A 19,160-nucleotide genomic window follows, 5' to 3' on the forward strand; every position below is an offset into this window, starting at 1 on the left:
AGCAATTTGCCATTTTATTTCTTTATTTTTTAATAGTTATATTTGATATTAACAAACATCTCCATGAAGTTAGCACTTGCATCATAGCAGCTATAAAACACTGCTGTTCCTTCACTATCCTCTCTGATTGTTGAAGTCAATCAACAAATTAAAAAAATAAATAAATACAGTTTATCGTGTTGCAGAGAAACTCAGTCATGAAGATTTTAGTCTAGAAACAGTTATGTTGCATTGATTGGAAATCTTGATGCCGAACTTCTGTGATTGGGAAATTGTGTATATAGGATCAGCAAGTTTGAAGAATCGGCATTGAGCACCTCGTCTGAGCTGCCTCGAACTTCACACACATACGTGCCTGTGGTTTCCCCGAGAACGGGTCATCCCATGAGCCCCGGCTAACCACCGAGCGTGGTTATGTGAGATGGAAACACATCAGCCTCAGAGGCCACCTTAAATGCTACCACATGCTTTATTTTTATCCAGTCTTGCTCCATTCATACTCTTTCTGCTGTAGTGGGTGCAATCCGTATGAGCGTTTTGTCTTGTCTTGTTTTGTCAGGATTCTCAATGTAGAATAAATGGAGTGTGTGTGTGTGTGTGTGTGTGTGTGTGTGTTTTTCCCCACTTCTGATAAGGACAGTGTGATGGAAATACTCTGTAGGTGGTGCTACTATGAGGCCGGTCATACCATACCACATGGGAACTTTCTCAAACTGTACACGAATGTTCCTGGATTGTTCTCATGAACCTAAAGCCAAGAAAAATGAGCTGCTTTTATCTATTTCTCTATCGCTCTATTTCTCCTTCCCATGCTGTTCAATTCTGCCAAAAAAAGCCTTCCTGTTCTGAAAAATTTACTTGCTCACTTCCTGTTATTGTAAGTCCTTGAGTCGGTCACAGATGTACACAAACACACACACACACCCAAGGAGTAATGTCTACCATAAACTATAGCTGAATTATTAAAGGAGCGGTTTGTAATTTTCTTTTAGCGCCATCTGTTGGTTGAGACAAATTGCGAGCGCAGCGAATACGCTGAGAGTCCTTCCTGTTGTTCCAAATCATGTAGGTCTCGTGAGAGATTTATTAGGATACAACTAGAGTTTTCTTATGTCTGGTGACTTGAATTAAAATCTAAACAGAGGTCTAGATGGTATCGCTTGGAGGAACTAGTGATATCCATCTCATGCTGAAATTACAAGTCGCAGGTGTTCTTTCTTCTTCTTTTCTTCTTGTTTTTGTTCTTTTTCTGGAGGTATCTTTTAAAATGGAATGACGTAATGGCAGAAATTACAAACTGCACCTGTAAATTGCACGCTTGTGGATGTGTGTGAATCACAGCACAAGCTTTCTCTATCATCTGCCTTTCCTGTAGTCCGGACCCTCGTCTGCTGATGTCAGCCTGTGTTTGTGCAGCTTTTGTGTAGTCATTTCCTGCTGGTGTGTCTGTGTAGAGAGGGAAAAAAAATTTCTAAAAGGTTATCATGTCCCAGAAAGAGGAGTAGGGTTCAAGAGTTACAGTGATCTGACTACTGTATGGTTCTGTAATCTCCTGTTCATTTATAACTCAGATAGAACCTTATAATACGTATGAGAATTGTGACCTGTTCCCTGTACATGTGCCTGGGTTTTTTTGTATGTTTTTATTTATTTTGTTTAGATTTTTTTGTTTGTTTTGAATTGTTTTTTGTTTTTATTTTTGTTTTGCTTTGTTTTTTTTGCTTGAATTTTTGTGTTTTGTTTTGTTTTTTATTTAGTTAGTTTTGCATTGTGGTTTTGTTTTGTTTTACTTTGCATTTTTTGTTTTTATTTATTTTGTCTTTTTTTTCAATGTTTGTTTTTGTTTTCTTGTGCATTTTTGTTTGGTTTGGTTTTTCTGTTGTGCTTTGCATTTTTGTTTTTTGTTTGGATTTTTGTTTTGCTTTGTTTTTTGCTTTAATTTATTATTTATTTGTTTTGTTTTCCTTTGCATGTTTTGTTTTATGATTTGTTTTGTTTTGCATTATGTTTTTGTGTTCTTTTGCTTTTTTTGTTTGATTTTGTTTTTGTTTTGAAGAACATGTTTTCCTGTCTTTGAGTCTAAATATTAAATAATGATGATCTTTTAAGGTTTAGAATGTTCCTCTCTATTCTTTACTAAATGCACAGGATCCCAAACCTGCTCCTAGAGAACCCCCTTTCCTCCTTATTTTTATTTATTTATTTATTTTTTTAAGTTGAAGTGGGTGTGTTAGAGCAGGAAATGCACTAATGTGTGTGTTCACCAGCTACTCCATGACCAGGGTTGGGAACCTGTACCCTTAATGTTATCATAATGTTTAATTTAATGTTTTTAACCAGACTGACCGGTTTTGCCTAGTAAGTAAACATTACTGATGCTAGTACTATGAATGCACTTACTGTGCTCTCTTGTGCCTCCTGCAGGTCTGTCAGAGGAGAACAAGGTGCTCACACCAGCGTTCACCAATTCCCTACGACTGTACAGACAAGCCAAAGGTCACTACGGAACCTGGGACATGATGTGTGGGGATCCAGCACAGGTCAGTTCTTTAAGCACAGCCCAGACTCGGGGTCAGAGTAGGACAGTTTCACTTTGTATATAAACCAACACATTTCCCTGTTCAGTCAGATTTGCATCTTCAGCTGCTCTGTGAGCTGTGCTTCTCTGCCTCTTGATAAAAGTGAACCTTTGCAGAAGTAGAAATGATGACACGAGTGAGACCTGAAGGAAGTTGAAGAAAAGGGAGAATGAGGGCACAATTAAAAAGTGCAGTCTAACAGAACTTCTTAATTAATTTTCTTTTCCCTCACTTTGAACGATGACGAGAACGGTCGTTTCGGCCCACAAGGACGGAAGAAGTGTTCGGATTGATCTTGATACGTTTTGATTGGCTGTTTAGTTTAACCAACCGAAAGTCTGATGAAGAGGCTCATTCTTTAACCTCACATTCCCTTTCCTACAATATTTCATCCTGTCTGAATTTTCTTCTCCTTCTCCACTTCTCCTTTCTTCCTCTCCTCCGGTGTGTTCTGCTCTGCTCAGCCAGGGTGGAGTTTCCTGTCTGTGAACTGAATCCAGCCTTTGTGTGTTGAGAAGGTCAGGTGAGACACAGGCAGCACTGTGAGTCAGGTAGAAGAAGAAGAAGAAGAAGAAGTAGAAGAAGTGGAAGTGTAGTCATACTTCTACTCATAGAATTATTAATGCAGCTAATTACTGCTGTACAGACAAGCAGCTCCAAACTTAACCCCAGTAACCGAAAGGAAATGCTCTTTTGTTGTTAATCCGTATTAGACAGATTTCCTCATGAGAATAAAATGTTAAAAATCCTTGTGGGAACACATAAAAGGGTTTCTTTGCCAGTTCTCACATATTCACATATACCGGCAGGAGTCTAGGTTTTGAAACAACATATCCAGCTCCTGTATCGGATTAACTTCCACAAAAATTCCATATTTCCAGCTAAGTTTCATTTAGCTAGCATTTGTGCTTTTACTTAGTGCGTAGCTCAAGTTTATTTCCCTTGCCTTGCCTTGATTTAATGTCATGTAGTCAGTCCAACCCTCAATTACGTCGAAAACCAGAGAGTGAAAAGGCAGCTAGTGATCAAACCTGTCATTAGAGATATGAACCACAGGCTGGAGAATGTGTGTCTCAGAAAAAAAATTGTCATCTTTGTAGACTGATGGTATTTTTAGTCTGTGACCTAACGAACCACTGAGATATATTTATTGATGGAGACTTCAAAGCCTCTAAATGTTGTTATAAATGTAAATGTCTGCAATGTTCTGTCATATATTTGTATGCCGACCAGGCATAACATTATGACCACCTGCCTAATATTGTGTTGGTCCCCATTTTGCTGCCAAAACAGCCTTGACCCCTTCATGCACTGTGTATTCTGACACCTTTCTATCAGAACCAGCATTAACTTCTCCAGCAATTTGAGCATCAGTAGCTCGTCTATTGGATCGGATCACACGGGCCAGCCTTCGCTCCCCACGTGCATGCTTGACCACGGGCCTTGGACTACTTTTGATAGATACTGACCACTGCAGACCGGAAACACCCCACAAGAGCTGCAGTTTTGGAGATGCTCTGTCCAGTCTTTCCAGACATCACAATTTGGCTCTTGTCAAACTCTCTCAAATCCTTACGCTTGCCCATTTTTTCTGCTTCTAACATCAACGTTGAGGACAAAATATTCACTTGCTGCCTAATATATCCCACCCAATAACAGGTCCCATGATGTCAGTGTTATTCACGTCACCTGTCAGTGTTCATAATGTTATGGCTGATCGGTGTATATACATTCATTCATATTTATATTCATTTCTTAGCCTTGAGGTTATGACATATTACAGGTTAGAGGGATAGAGGATTTTAACAAGCATCATTTATTTGAATATAAAATGAATTTATGGATTTTTATTATAATTAAAACAAGATGATGATGATGATGATGATGAACTTGATGGTTTGGAAATTTGCTAAGTTTCACTATTGCTATCTCTGGCAACCCTCAGGTTGACCCCCACCATTCGAATTACTGAGCTATCTCCTCTAATTCAAATAGCTCAGTGTAAAATGCTCTCAAACTCACATTTGTATACGATGCCAAATACTCTGATCACTCCCTGAGAGATCCTTCTCTGATTTTGTTCTTTCTGTTACTTCTGCACCTGAAATGAGGTTTAAAGATACACTAGGTCTTCTATGTCCATTAATCAGATGTATAACAGGTATAATAGACATAACTTTGACTCTACCACCCTAAGGACATGTGTTTATACCATGTGAGGTGTAATTTAGTTCTTTTTATGTTTTTTAATCTACAGTCTAATTACGTTTTATTACATGGAATTGTTCAGTAATTACTTGGATTTAAACAAAACAGTTTTGTCTTTCCAGAAAAGCTATGCTGTGTTTTAGTAGATTCACAGCCAGTTGATAACAAACCTGGTGCTAAGTCTTCAGGGTTGTCTTTTGTTCCACTTCTCTTGAAGAGAATAAGGAACTTCCTTATTATTTTGTATTAAGCTTTGTGTAGAATTTGGCTTAGAGAGTATCTGGATCTAACAGAGGGTTAGGTTTCTGTGAATGAGTAAAGCAGCATCAGGACAGCTTCCTTTCCAATTCCCACTCTTCCTGAATACAGACAGGCCTTGTGATTGGCACCATGTACTAAAAAAAAAGCCCTTGTTTTGCCATACTTATCATCTGCCTATTCTGGTCAACTCTAGTCTCTGAGGTTGCCCTGGTGGTCATCCTGGTGGTGGTCAGGTTTGTTGGAATTAGTGGAAGCTGTGTATCTGAATCTAAATTGTCAGAAGGGTTTGTCAGTAACAGAGCGCTCTCATAAATACAACAAATACCATCCAGCTGTTAATACAGCTTCCTCAAAGTATTGAGATTTTTCTTGTTCTTGTACTGTTATTTATTGAGGATAAGAATCACTCAACATTCTGATCCTGAGCTCTGTAGAAGAGGAGAATCATTCAAGATGCTGATATTGAGGATGGGAATTGTACTCTATTGAGGATGAGAATTGTACTTTATTGAGGATGAGTATCACTTCAAGTCTTAATGCTGTATTCTGTTTCGGGCACGACAGAGCACATGGATTGCAGTGAACCCAATATTCAATCTGTAAAATCTGGCAAAGGTAGAGGGTGATCTCCAGGTCAAAGCTTCACAAGTGACAGCACAGAAATAGTATGCATCTATTGGCATTTACTTGGAAGAAGGCATCTCATCGTTTTGCTACCAGACAGTGATGGCACATCAGGATCTGTATCTGCATGCGAAGGCAGCTTTATTAAGCTCCCTCCAGCTCTGTACTTCAATCCACTAACAGCTCTTGTATTTGTCCGGTTCCTGCTGCCAGCTCCTTTGATTTACGTTCCCACACAGTAAAACCACTCACTCCTCCTCTTCCTTGGGACTCATCAGGCGATTTAGTTTTCTTCTTGCTATTTCAGCATGGTGAAGGAGCTTATCTTTTATTTTCAAGCGGGTTCTGCAGCTGTCTCTGCTGTCTGCTTCCTCCTCGGCAGTGCCAGCAGGAGGTGATGAATAGACAGAAGTATTTTCCTGTTATAGTCTGTGAGTCGCTAACGGCATTATGCTGCTCTTAGGGAATGACTATCTAAGTCCCAAAACCGTTTGGAAATGAATCATGTCCATGGTTCAACTTCGTCGGGCTTTGTTGGAACAAATAACTGACTGTCCTGGTCTGAAAAACAAAAAAAGGTTCACACAAATGATAACTTTACACTTGTATAAACCATCAACACCAGCGTCTGCCACACACCAGCTTAAACAATAGCTCATGTGTTTCATTCAGGAACATGTTCCATCGTGGCAAGATTTCATAAATCTAAAGTAATAATATCTATGGTGTGCCTTATTGTACTTCTTATTGCACACCTTATCTATGGTGTGCCTTATTGTACTGTCCGAGAAAGATTTTAAACGATAACCAATTAGCAAAAAGAAAAAGATTAGCGCACTCACATACCCCTTTCTAGAAGAAGCTAATGTGAAAGGACTAGCATGACATAGAGGTGTTCTTCTATAGTTTGCACACTTGAGGTCATGGTCACAAGGTGATGACTTTACTTTTACGGGCCAAGCAAACAAGGTCATGAGGAAAGTAAATAGAACAGGTTTATGAGAAAAAACACATAGACACAGGCACAAGAATGAATGTTATTTGTTGTTGCTCTTTCGGTTACTCCTTGTTTGAGATCACCACAGCATCATCTGGTCTGCATATTTGATTTGGCACAGGTTTTACACTGGATGCCCTTCCTGTTGCAGCTCTCCCATTTTATCTGGTTATGAGAGTTAATCTCTCAGTGGCTGGGTTATTCCCTGCCCGGGAATCGAACCGAGGCCACGGCAATGAGGGCATGGGATCCTGCCGCTGGACCACCAGAGGACAATAGGGATGAATTTAGTAGTATGCATAATTTTAACAGACAAGTCCAATCATGAGGCAGCTGCATAATCCAAAAATCATACAGATGCAGGTCATTTTATTTTCACATTAAACACCAGAATGAAGAGAAAGAATGAGTTTGGTCACTTTGATCAGTGTGGCATGGATGGTACCGATTTTTGATTTGAGTATTTCAGACATAACAGTGTCTAGCATTTAGACCTAATGGAAGTGGACTGGACTCAATGGAATGGACTCAACCTGCAGGATATAGTAACTTAAATAATCACTCTTTGTGAACATGGTGAGCAGAAAAGCATCACACCATGCACAAAACATTAAACCTTGAGGTGGATGACCTACAGCAGCTGAAGACCATACTGGCATCCACTCCTTTCAGACAAGAACAGGATTTGAGGCTTTTTCAAGGGAACAGGCTCAACGAAACTGGACAAAACATTGAAGCTAGTGTGGCGGTGTGGATGTGGTAAATAAACTCCAGTGCCAGTGTTTATCTTATGAGCAAATAATAGCAAGCCTTTATTAGCCATTAGGTCTGGAATAGATGAGTAGCATGGTTACTCCTAAGAAAAGGATATGAACTGACATGTAATTGTGAAGCACTGACATGCTTCGTTAAATGTATTAAATGTAAATTCGACATCTTCCATGGGTTGATGCGGAAGTTTATATATTGGTATAAACACAATATTTGTAAAAGCACATAGTTTAAGCAGGTTATACCAGTGCGCATACACACACACACTTAGACATAGCTCGAGCTGCTGTTTATATTAGACGTTAAAGACACACCCCGATGAACAAACCGTGTATGAATGACACTATTACAGCTTCTAGTCAGGTCTACACCCTGAAAATAAGGTACCCATTGAGGAAAAAGTGCATGTGTTTTGTCTGCTGTGTGTATACCCCGTGGTAAAGCTGCATTCACTTCCTGACTGTTATTTCTCCCATAAAATCTGCTGGAAATGACTGTGTGTGCTGTTCTGGTTAAAGGGTGTGGGCTGCTGTGTTTTTTATTTTTTTTTTTTTTATTCATTCTAAGAGGGCTTTGTGCGAATTGGCACACACCTGGCAGTGCCCGAATGTGTTGCTGTGGAAACGGAGTGGGAGGGAGCTGGAGATGCCTGCTCCCTCCACAGTGTCTTGCGGCGCCTCAGTCGAACTCATACAGTGTTGAATTAATACTGCATGTGAGTAACGGAGCACTCAACAGTTTATTGGCATAATTGACATAGAATAGTGTCGGATATAGTGAATGAACACACGGAGTCTGGGGCTGTTGAATGAGAAGGATTGCATTACCCGTCAATCAAAGCAAGACTAGCCAATCATTGCCCTCTGTACACCGATCAGCCATAACATTATGAGCACTGACAGGTAAAGTGAAGGACACCTGATTTATCTGCTCATCATGGCACCTGTTAGTGGGTGGGATATATTAGGCAGCAAGTGAACATTTTGTCCTCAAAGTTGATGCCTAGATGACTGGATCAGAGCATCTCCAAAACTGCAGCTCTTTGTGGGCTGTTCCCGGTCTGCAGTGGTCAGTATCTATCAAAAGTGGTCCAAAGAAGGAACAGTGGTGAACCGGCGACAGGGTCATGCGCGGCCAAGGCCCATTGATGCACGTGGGTAGTGAAGGCTGGGCCGTGTGATCCGCTCCAACAGACGAGCTACTGTTGCTCAAATTGCTGTAGAAGTTAATGCTGGTTCTGATAGAAAGGTGTCAGAATACTCAGTTTGTTGCATAGCCGCAGACCAGACAGGGTGCCCATGCTGACCCCTTTGCACCACCGAATGCGGCACGTGAGAATCAGAACTGGACCACGGAGCAATGGAAGAAGGTGGCCCGGTCTGATGAATCACATTTTCTTTTACATCATGTGGATGGTTGGGTGCGTGTGCATCTCTTACATGGCACCCGGATGCACTATGGGAAGAAGGCAAGCCAGTGGAGGCAGTGTCACGCTTTGGGCAATGTTCTGCTGGGAAACCTTGGGGCCTGCCAGCCATGTGGATGTTACTTTGACACGTACCACCTACCTAAGCATTGTTGCATACCATGTACACTATAAGACTATTGCTTTCCAGATATTTGTCTATTGATCCATGTGTGATATGAGTGTGTAATATGAGAACAGAAATAAAATCTGTGCAGTTAAGAATATTCCACTAACCAGAAATATTCAGCTTTGTGAACTGATGTGGGAGTGTACACACAATATATATATATATATATACACCTACATACACAACTCCACTGAATAGACAAGTGAGTGTGCAGATCTCATTGTTATTTCAGTGCTCTTTGCTCTTTATAAACTCACCTGACCTACTTTTAGAGAGAATGCATTGTCTTTGTCCAGAGAAAAAAACGGTTATATGAATACTTTTTATATGAAAGGTTATATGAAACTTTATTTTTTTTAATTACAAAGCACCGTGTTCTTCTGTTAAGTGTGTCATCTACTTGTGCCTTGTCATTTGAAGCTCCTGGTTTAATCCCGAGGCTTGATCGAGCTTAGGATGATCCTAATTCCATCCTAATTTCTAGCTACAAGTACTATTTGTCAAGCCTTGGGCTTTCTTATTTGCCAGACCCTCAAAAGCAAGCCTTTATCATCATAAGCTCGCATGAATACAGAGAGCTTCTACACACACACTCTGATGTGGTCAGCACACTTCAAAGCTCGATTGTTATTGCTCACACTTCTAACACTGAGGACAAGGAACCACTTCAGGAGGAGTGTGTGTGTGTTAGTGGATAACCAGCGTGAAGTGATCAAAAACGTCCAGTCACTTGGGATGAAGTGTCCAGAAATAACTACACAAAAACTAAAGAGTGCTGCAGGAGTATTTGAAATGCTTTTACGCTTCTTTACAATCGAGCAGTGGCATTATACAGATCTGTTTAGTGCTCCAAATATCCTGTGTATTATGCTCAATAATATGTTTAATGGCACAATATTCGTGTGTGTGTGTGTGTGTGTAGATTCTGGCCAACCTGGTGATGGAGATCCTGTATCCGGAGCTCAGGACACAGATAGGGCCTCGGCTGAAGGGCAAGCTACAGCAGAGACAAAGGAACTGGATGCTGGTCAGTACTTGGACCCGAGATTTGATGCTTAAATTCCGGTTCGTTCCGGTTTATTTAGTTCAAGAGTAACATAGCATGTTGTGAATATACAGTAACTTGCCTATAGAGTATAGTATAGAATTCAGACAGGTGCCTTTTAATATTTGACAATATCCCACAATAACAAACACCTACAACATACAGAATGCATATTAGAGCGATTCACGCTAATTATAAACTAAATCTTATTTGGTTTGAGGGGATGGTTATGTCCTTGATGATGAGGATAATTGTATATGTTGCATGATTTAATTGTTCCTAGCTGTATACCCTGTGACATCCTCTGATTTGGTTGATTATTTCAGATCTCGGATGCAGTGTACAGGCAGGTGTTGAATCAGACACGGACGCAGCACGAGGCGCTGGTACAGGCCTGTGAGGTAGAGCGCCCCCGTCTGGATGCCACGCTGCGTACAAACATGGACCAGATCATTTCCTCCAAAGAGCATGTCACTGGAAGGATGCGTGGTAAGTCTAGGTTGCCAAAACTTTCCACTACTCACAGATGTGGTTGAATGGAATGACGGTGGGTGTCAAAACTTTTGCATAGAAGCTATGAGGAGCCACTTCAGCATGTTGTCTGGTCGAGCTGTGCATGTGTTGAGGTCAGGTCAGAACGATATATTCGAAAGTGATTTGGATCATAATACATTTTTCCAGGACCTTCTGGATCTAAACAATGCTTGCTTTCATTAGTTATCTAATGACTGTGGCATGCAATTTGCATAACTGGTGATTATGAACGTTCCTAAAGAAACAACCTAAGATACCAAACATATTTAGGATGATTAACCATGATTAATGTTTAAATCTGATCTGTTTGAGTTGAAGTGAGAAATCTAGACTAAAGCATTAAAGCTCTGCTGCCTTCACATGCGTTCGGAAATTATCGTAAATACAGGTTTCCCACTAGAAAGGTGCACATGAACGACCACTGAAGCTGTAATTACGACACGGAAACTCCTTGATTTCCAGGTACTTTTCCCTCTCTCTCTCTCTCTCTCTCTCTCTCTCTCTCTCTCTCTCTTTCTCTCTCTCATGCTCAGTTTCTCCCCTTCCTCTCTCATTTCACATTAGTTTGAACTACATGCTGAAAATTGCTCCCTAGATGCAAAAAAGAAGGCTTGGCATGGGCACTGTGCTTTTCTAACAGAGCAGTGCTGGTAGAACTGCATTCCACAGACAGCTCAGGAGTTCGTTTACCATTAGGACTGAAACCTAGACACAATTCTTAATGGCACAGTGGGATCATGTGATTATTGAGGAAGCTGGTTGGTTTCTGTTGAGTGAGGAGTTGTGTTAGAATGCAGCTGAATGGCGAAAATGTGATGTGGTAATAGGGGGTGGGTGAGACGGCAGGAAAAATGATATTGTACCATTTCTTGGAGATTTATATTACATATCATGATGTATACGTTTTTTAAAAAAAACATAATACATTAAATTCAAGATTAACAAAGGTATCACAGTATTTCAGAAAAACAAAAGTTTTGTAATGTTATATCCATATTATGATGTCATAATGCTCAGCCCTATTGTCCAATCAGATGCCAGATTCATCTAGGTCGTGTTTCAAATGCTGTATTACATTACTTTACATATATCATAAATGTGCATTAGTATTTTTACAGATGTGTAGCAAGATTAGACCTCTGTCAGTTCAATCTATTCTGATTTGTAGGTCTCTAAAATCCTGTGCACTTGAACAAATCTCTATAATAAACGTTTTAAGTTCGCTCGGCCTGCTCGTGTGCCGAGTTTTAACTCTGTAAACATGCCAAGGTTCTTGTCTGTTGCTCGCTGATTGACAATAACACAGGGGTGGAGTAAAGGGATGTTTGGGGGCGGTGACTATAAAATGACTGACAGGACGCCCAAACAAACACAAACAAATATTCAAGATTGTAACACAACAGGTTTTCTCAGCCAAATAATGGCAAATATGAAGCATACATAGTTTTTTGTTATCATTTTCTATGTTTTTATGTTGTTTGTACTAGTAAGAAAGAATGGCTGTAATTCTGTAAAGTACTGCTTTAATTTGCAGACTGTGTTGCTTGTGATCAGGTACTGTATCTGACACTCTTTTGCCCCATGTCTTGGATTGCAGTCCCTTTGTGGTCGATTAAAACAACAACAAAAAACATGCTTTTGAATACCCAATAGTGCTTGTGTTCGATTTTGTACACTTGATATCAGCAAGTGTGTGTTGTGATAATAGCCTGGAGTCGGACTGACAATTGTATATTTGTTTTCATGTGCAGCCCTGGTGCTTCCACATGCAGAGCAGGTCCTTAAGAGCAATGTCCAGCCCTATATCCCCTCCATCTTGGAAGCTCTGATGGAACCGGTGGGCCAGGGATTCTCCGAGGTCAGGGAAGTGCTCTTCGGTGAGCTGGTGGAAATCAGCAAGAACACAGTGAATGATGGAAGCAAGGAAACGCTTGGGAAGGTGAGGACACGGCATGGCAGAGGCAACTACTGTACATTTTCTGATTGTGGTGATTGGTTTTCTATAACCGCAGCTCCGGCAGTAAAAATAACCCGGAGCTGTATGATGGACTTTCGCTTTCATAATTTGTGTTGCTGTGTAACAAAGAAAAACATACAGTTGTTGCTATGGAGATGTTTTCTGTAAGGGTCAGCAAGGTTTCTTATAATTTCATTTCATCACCCTTTCCTCTCTTTCAGCAAATGGAGAAGGTGTCCATGTTGGCGTTCCACCCAGTGAAGATGCATAGCTGCTATGAGAAGATGGAGCAGCTGAGTCTGGAGGGCCTGCAGCAGAGATTTGACGTGTCCAGCCCTTCCGTCTTCGTTCAGAGAGCTCAGATCCTCATGCGAGAGGTCAGTTTTCATTTTTCGTTTATTTCTGTCGGCACTGTTATCATACCTGCTTCATTAAGACGCCTCTATTCACTGCATGTGTTTTGTATAGCTTGCTACTGAGATTATGGGTTTCACTCATAAGCAAAACAACAGCCAGAACAGGAATATCTCGTATTTAATAAGCATGCAGTCAACTCCGCAGTAACAGTAGCCAGGTTCACGGCATGGTAAATAAAGCAATAGTGACGTTGTGTGGCAACATCTAGTACTACAGGCAAAATAAAACCATAGAGGACACTGCAGGAGAAAATATGTAGTCAATGATCCCCTTATCTGTAAAAAGAAAATAATTCTATACCCCTTAAGAATATAGTTTTATTTAACATAATCTAGCAATTTGATCACTTCAATTTAGATTCATAATTCAAATTTCCTCGCTTTTTATTAGAGCCGTAGTTCTTCAGGAAACTTCCACCAACAGAACACATGAGATCTGAGTTGATGTTAAGGCTAATTATAAAAGCTTGGATTAAACCGTGTTGACTCAACAGACTGGTAATTAACTCGAAGAAACTCAATGGTAAATATTATAGCTTTTTGTTTATCTAGCAGTTGTACAATAATATAATTAGTGAATAAATAAATTTATTTATTAATAAAAAATCACCACCACTACCAACAACAATAATAATAATTAATAATAATAACAACAACAATAATATTGATTATTATTATTATTATTATGATTATTATTATTATTATTATTATTATTATTATTATTATATTTGTCAACTGAAACAGGCCAGGACCCAGGGTGGGAGGTTTCTTTTTTTTTGTTTTTTAATTTATTAAAATTTGTTTTTTTATTTATTGTCAGCACTGCTGTTGTCATTGTTGTTTGGTCACTGTTTTTTGATTTTTTAAATTGAGAAAAATTGGATTATTTATTAATATAAAATCACCACCAATAACAATAATAATAATAATAATTAATAATAGCAACTATAATAATATTTATTATTATTATTATTATTATTATTATTATTATTATTGTATTATTTTAATATATTATAAATTTAATATTATATCATTATTATTATTATTATTATTATTATTATTAACAATTATAATTAATAATAATAAAAAATAGTATTTATTATTATGATTATGATTATGATTATTATTATATTTGTCAACTGAAACAGGCCAGGACCCAGGGTGGGAGGTTTCTTTTTTGTTTTGTTTTTTAATTTATTAAAATATATTTATTTATTTATTTTATTTATTGTCAGCACTGCTGTTGTCATTGTTGTTTGGTCATTGTTTTTTAATTTTTTTAAATTGAGAAAAATAGGATTCTGTAATATTCACCATTATGTGATTCTATATGCTACCAATAAAAAGATGTAAAAATAAAGTGATTGATTGATTTGATTAATAATAATAATAATAATAATAATAATAATAATAATAATAATAAGCTTATGTAAAGCCTGGATGTTTTGCGATGCCAAAATTTCCATCCTGTCTTTTTCTGGCCTGCTTTCCACCACAGCAAATGGACAATGGCGTGTACACGTTTGAGCAGCTTCTGTACCAAAACATGGAGGAACAGTCAGGAGAGGAGATTATAAAAACCATCCAGCGCTGCCAGGACCGAGTACTGAAGGTGAATCAGTCAGAGACCTGTTTAAACAAGCACTAAAGACTAATACCATGAACCTGTGATCTTTTCAATGGCCTTTTTTGTTTTTTTAAGGAATGCTGACAGAGAAACACCCTTGTATTTCCCTTATACCCTTATATAAAATCTCCAAAAAAAAGTCAAACAGCTGAACGTTTGTTCTTATCTTTGGCAGAAATTTGACTACGACAGCAGCACAGTGCGGAAGAAGTTCTTCAGAGAAGGACTGCTGCAGATCATCATCCCGTACATGCTGAAACAGCTCCATCCCGTGTGCGCTTCTGTAAGTGTGACGGACACATCACTGCTTCGGAATTCTGTGTGTATCTGCGTCCGGATCTCTCTCTGTTCTAAGGGAGTGACTCAGTCCCATTATCTGTAACTGGATCTGATTCATATTCCAAATTTCCCTGTATTTGTGTACAGATTTTCATTTGAAGTGGGCGTGGCCAAAACTAAAATATGAACCATGAGAAAAAACTGGGAATAAAAATATAAGTAGAAAACAAATGTCAATTTTGTTCCTGATCCTCAGCTACATCACTCCATTTCATAAGTGGACTAGAACTAGATATGAACTAGAGTTACTTCCCTACTCTGTACACCACCTGAGACAATGCCTGCTAAAAAATATACTAAAAAAAAATCTTTGTTTCTGTTGTATTCTTCTCAGGAGCTGCCCAAATACAAAGACTTCATCTTTGAGGATTTCTCCCGCTTCATATTAGTGGAGAACGTTTTCGAGGAGGTCGTCCTACAGTCAGTCACGAAAGACATCATGATGGGTAAGATGATTTCCAAGCTTTATATCCTCGCAGCGTGATTCCTCGGTCTCTCAGTAACAGTAAGCACTGCAGTGGGTCTCTGTACTCGAGAAATCTGACCTGGGTTTTAGACTAAATGTTTTTAGCAACAGCTACAAGTGAGACAAAGCAAATAAAGAAAATAAACAGTGAACAGCTGCTGATTTCTTGCACATGGCTGGTGTGCAGAAATATGTATAAGATCATTAGGGGCAGTCATTTGGCGTGTTTTCCCATAAAATGTCTAGACATAGCGTAACATTTAGTGTGAACTGTTTAAGAAGGATGTTAGGAATTTGCCAAAAGATATCTACTGATAACTGAAGGCTTTCGGGGGGAAAAAATACTCCTTTTAAATTAAAGGGGGGGGGGGGTCCATAAAAAATGGCGGATTCTACATACACATCAAATTTGGGGAAAAAATTATAAATAAATAAATAAACATTTTTAAGATGGTATTGTGAACTTTAGGCACTGGAAATTATATCATTTCACATAAATATAATTAGACATTAGTCAGACAATTTCAGTAGATAGGAGCTACAGTTAAACAAAATCATTCTGTGTGCAGCTGTGAATGAGGCGGCCACTCAGAGAAGGCACAACCTGTACAGAGACAGCATCGTCCTGACCAACAGTGACCCGAACCTCCACCTGCTGGAGGAGAACCCCATCGACTGGGCCAGCCACTATGGACGAGGAGGAGAAGAAGAAGGAGCAGACCGGATCCGAAGACGCAGGCAGGTTGTATCCATGATTGTTCCAGAAGGCATGGCACCGATGCCTTACGGCTCCTGCCTGGAAGTACCCGGCGTGGAAGAAATCCCAGAGGAGAACGAGATGCAGTCGGCTGAAGATCTTCAAGATGAAGACATCTTTGACAACGATCTACGGAATCAGCCGATCATTTCTGTAATGCCAAAATCCTTGGAAGAACCAGGCTCTCCAGACAGCGTGCAGCAGATCAGGCAGCTCATCAAGCCGGTTCTTGAGGTGGTTCTTCCTTCAGAAAGGGATGCTGACCCAGTGCTGACCAACGGGATGCTGCCTCTGGAGGAAGGGGAGGAGATAGAGGCCATCACCTCAGAGGAGGATATGATGCCAAAGGACTCTGCTATCGCCAGGGCCATCCAGGAGCTGGACAACGCCGTTCAGGATGAAGAATGCAACGTAGACTCTGACACGGAACTTCCGCAAGCGTCTGCAGAGTCCAGTCCTCGTCACTATGACGACAGTGGTTTTCAGTCTCCTACCAACGAGAACACAGAGGAAGTGGACCATCGGCCAGTCGCCAGAGATCTGAAGGATGAACCTGAGCCAGTGGGTCCTGAGCTGGTGAGGGTGATGTTGAAAGACGAAGATGAAGATGAGGAAGTGTCGGAAGATGACTCGGAAGAAGCCGAAGGGGAACTGACAGAGGATTTTGAATCTAACATTTAAACCAGGATACTGACCTTCTTTCTTTTTGTTTTTGTTTTTTTTTCCCAAAGACAAATAACTTGTTAGCAAGTGAAGATATTTTGATTAAAAAAGTACATAATAATTCTTAGAATAAGAATATTCTAAACAAATCTAAGAGCCTGTTTTTAGCATTATTTACTAATTCCAAGCTTGAAATTGTCTTTGCATTGGCATATTGCTTCGTTCTAGAAAGAAATACAATTTCAAGCTTTAAAATGAGTAGAAATATATATTAAAAATATAGGCTCCATTGTCTTACATCTAAGAAAGAGAATCTAGTTGAATTTGCGTACACAAGATATTTTAACTTGCTATCTTTTTTTGGCAATCACGTTTTTGTAAATAATTCATATTACTGCCTTGTGAAGCTTAAATATTATTACTTAATCATAAAGCAGTCACTATTTTGTTTGTCACTGAAATGCCAGATTTCCCTTTCCATATACGCGTGTCTTGAATCACACTGAAGCCTTATTTCCATTGAAATCCTGGGATGAATATCTGAGCATCACAAATCTGCATATTATAAACTTCTAATACTGCTTTTATTTTTACTACATATTTATACCCAAGGGAACACAAATGAGGTCTGTGTATTTATTTTATTTGTTTTTACTTTGTTATTAATTCTACGCTGTGTTAATATTCAGTTGCAGCCGGAACGACGCCACGTATCTACATAGCACTTATGGCGTGTCGTCTTTCTCTTCTTCTAATAACTCGTTAGAGGTTTTTGACTCCGATGCTAATTTTATCTCGTGGGCAGACATGACTCAACTGATTGTGGCATTAAAGACCGCTGGGGTAGTGTTCAGCTTGCTTTGTATCAAGATCTATCCGTTTTTCTTGTCTTCTGCTGGAACTGGGGCAGGACAGTGATAAGACATCAGCACAGAGCCTTTGTAGATGGTGCCAGCTTCAGGTATTTTTGCTGGAATGAAGCAAGAGAATGGCTCTTTTTGTTCAATTTGTGAGTTCAGCTGTTTTTATCTTTCCATCCAGTTGATGAAATATTTTCTCTTCTAATATCTCTGATGACAGCCGGTGAAACATTTTTTCATCACTTTTTCCCTTTTCTACTCGCCCTGTGCTTCTTAGATTTCTAAAAAAAAAAAAAAAAAAAAATGACCTGGTTGTTGTGGTTCCCTGAAGTATTTTACTGGAGTGAATCTTTTTCCCTCCACTATTTATTAACACTATGTTTTTAACATTTTTTTTTTTATCTTCCTGTAGCCATGTTCTCCTTGTTCTTATCTGTTCACTAGGCATACATGAATGAATAAATAAAATCCTTTTAAAACAGCTTCTCTTCTTGATTTTGTTCTGTTCGATGTTCATGTTCTGTGGGTGTGATCTCTGAAGCTTCCTTCACCTCCTTTATCATTCTCCTTAAACGTGTTCACGTCAAAAACTAGCTCAGTTTCCAAACAGTGGAAGTTTAAAGTTTCTGAAGGATGATCCTTAGGTGAAATAGATTTTTTTGAATATAGTTTGAGGTGCCAATAGTTTTGCCACGTGTTTTTGAGGAAAAGAAAAACAATGGGCAGCTTAGTGGTTAGCACATTCGCCTCACACCTCCACTGTCAAGGGTTCAAGTCCCGCTCACTGTGTGTGTGGAGTTCGCATGTTCTCTCTGTGCTTGTTGGGTTTCCTCCCACTGTCCAAAGACATGCTTCTAGGCTGACTGGAATCTCTAAATTGCCCGTAGTGTGCGATTGCGCGAGTGCGCGAGTGAATACCCTGCGATCGACTCCGTCCAGGGTGTATCCTGCCTTGATGCCCGATAAATCGGCTCCCCGTGACCCGATAGGTTGGATAAGCGGTACAGACAATGAAATGAAAAATGTTATGAACGATTTTTGTTAGTATTGTACATACTTTCATTATTTGGATAAGTTTTATTTTATTTTATATAATAAATTTCTGAAATCATTTTATATTATATTAAAATATTATTATAATCATTAACGGTACGGTACTGTATATTTTGGGCCATGCCAAGGATTTATTACGATGTATTTTTTTTTAGGTGTTACTTCATTAGATCAGACACAAAATCTGTCCCTTTAATGTACTAAAATATATCAAACTAAAGGGAAAAAAAAAGTATTACACCCAAAATCACACTGAACAATAAAATATAAATACTATAATAATAATAATAATAATAATTATTATTATTATTATTATTATTATTAATACATACAATTTATAAATAATACATATTTTTAAAGGGGGGGTTAAAAAAAAAAACACACTGGGAAAATGTAAGAAATGATGAA

At 39.0% G+C, this 19,160-nt stretch overlaps 1 protein-coding gene across 1 annotated transcript in view; it reads left to right on the plus strand.

Moving 5' to 3' along the window:
- niban2a (niban apoptosis regulator 2a) overlaps positions 1-18,180 on the plus strand; it is a 34,666-nt gene extending 16,486 nt beyond the window's left edge. The window contains exons 6-14 of the mRNA XM_058415869.1: positions 2,425-2,540; positions 9,958-10,062; positions 10,407-10,569; positions 12,366-12,553; positions 12,793-12,948; positions 14,486-14,599; positions 14,790-14,897; positions 15,288-15,399; positions 15,989-18,180. Of these exons, the coding sequence (XP_058271852.1) occupies positions 2,425-2,540; positions 9,958-10,062; positions 10,407-10,569; positions 12,366-12,553; positions 12,793-12,948; positions 14,486-14,599; positions 14,790-14,897; positions 15,288-15,399; positions 15,989-16,857 (1,931 nt within the window). The 3' untranslated portion in view covers positions 16,858-18,180. The remainder of the gene's footprint in view (positions 1-2,424; positions 2,541-9,957; positions 10,063-10,406; positions 10,570-12,365; positions 12,554-12,792; positions 12,949-14,485; positions 14,600-14,789; positions 14,898-15,287; positions 15,400-15,988) is intronic.
- Positions 18,181-19,160: the final 980 nt, after the last annotated feature.

Source organism: Hemibagrus wyckioides, linkage group LG18, assembly GCF_019097595.1.
Source record: "Hemibagrus wyckioides isolate EC202008001 linkage group LG18, SWU_Hwy_1.0, whole genome shotgun sequence".
In the NCBI taxonomy this organism is placed as follows: Eukaryota; Metazoa; Chordata; class Actinopteri; order Siluriformes; family Bagridae; genus Hemibagrus; species Hemibagrus wyckioides.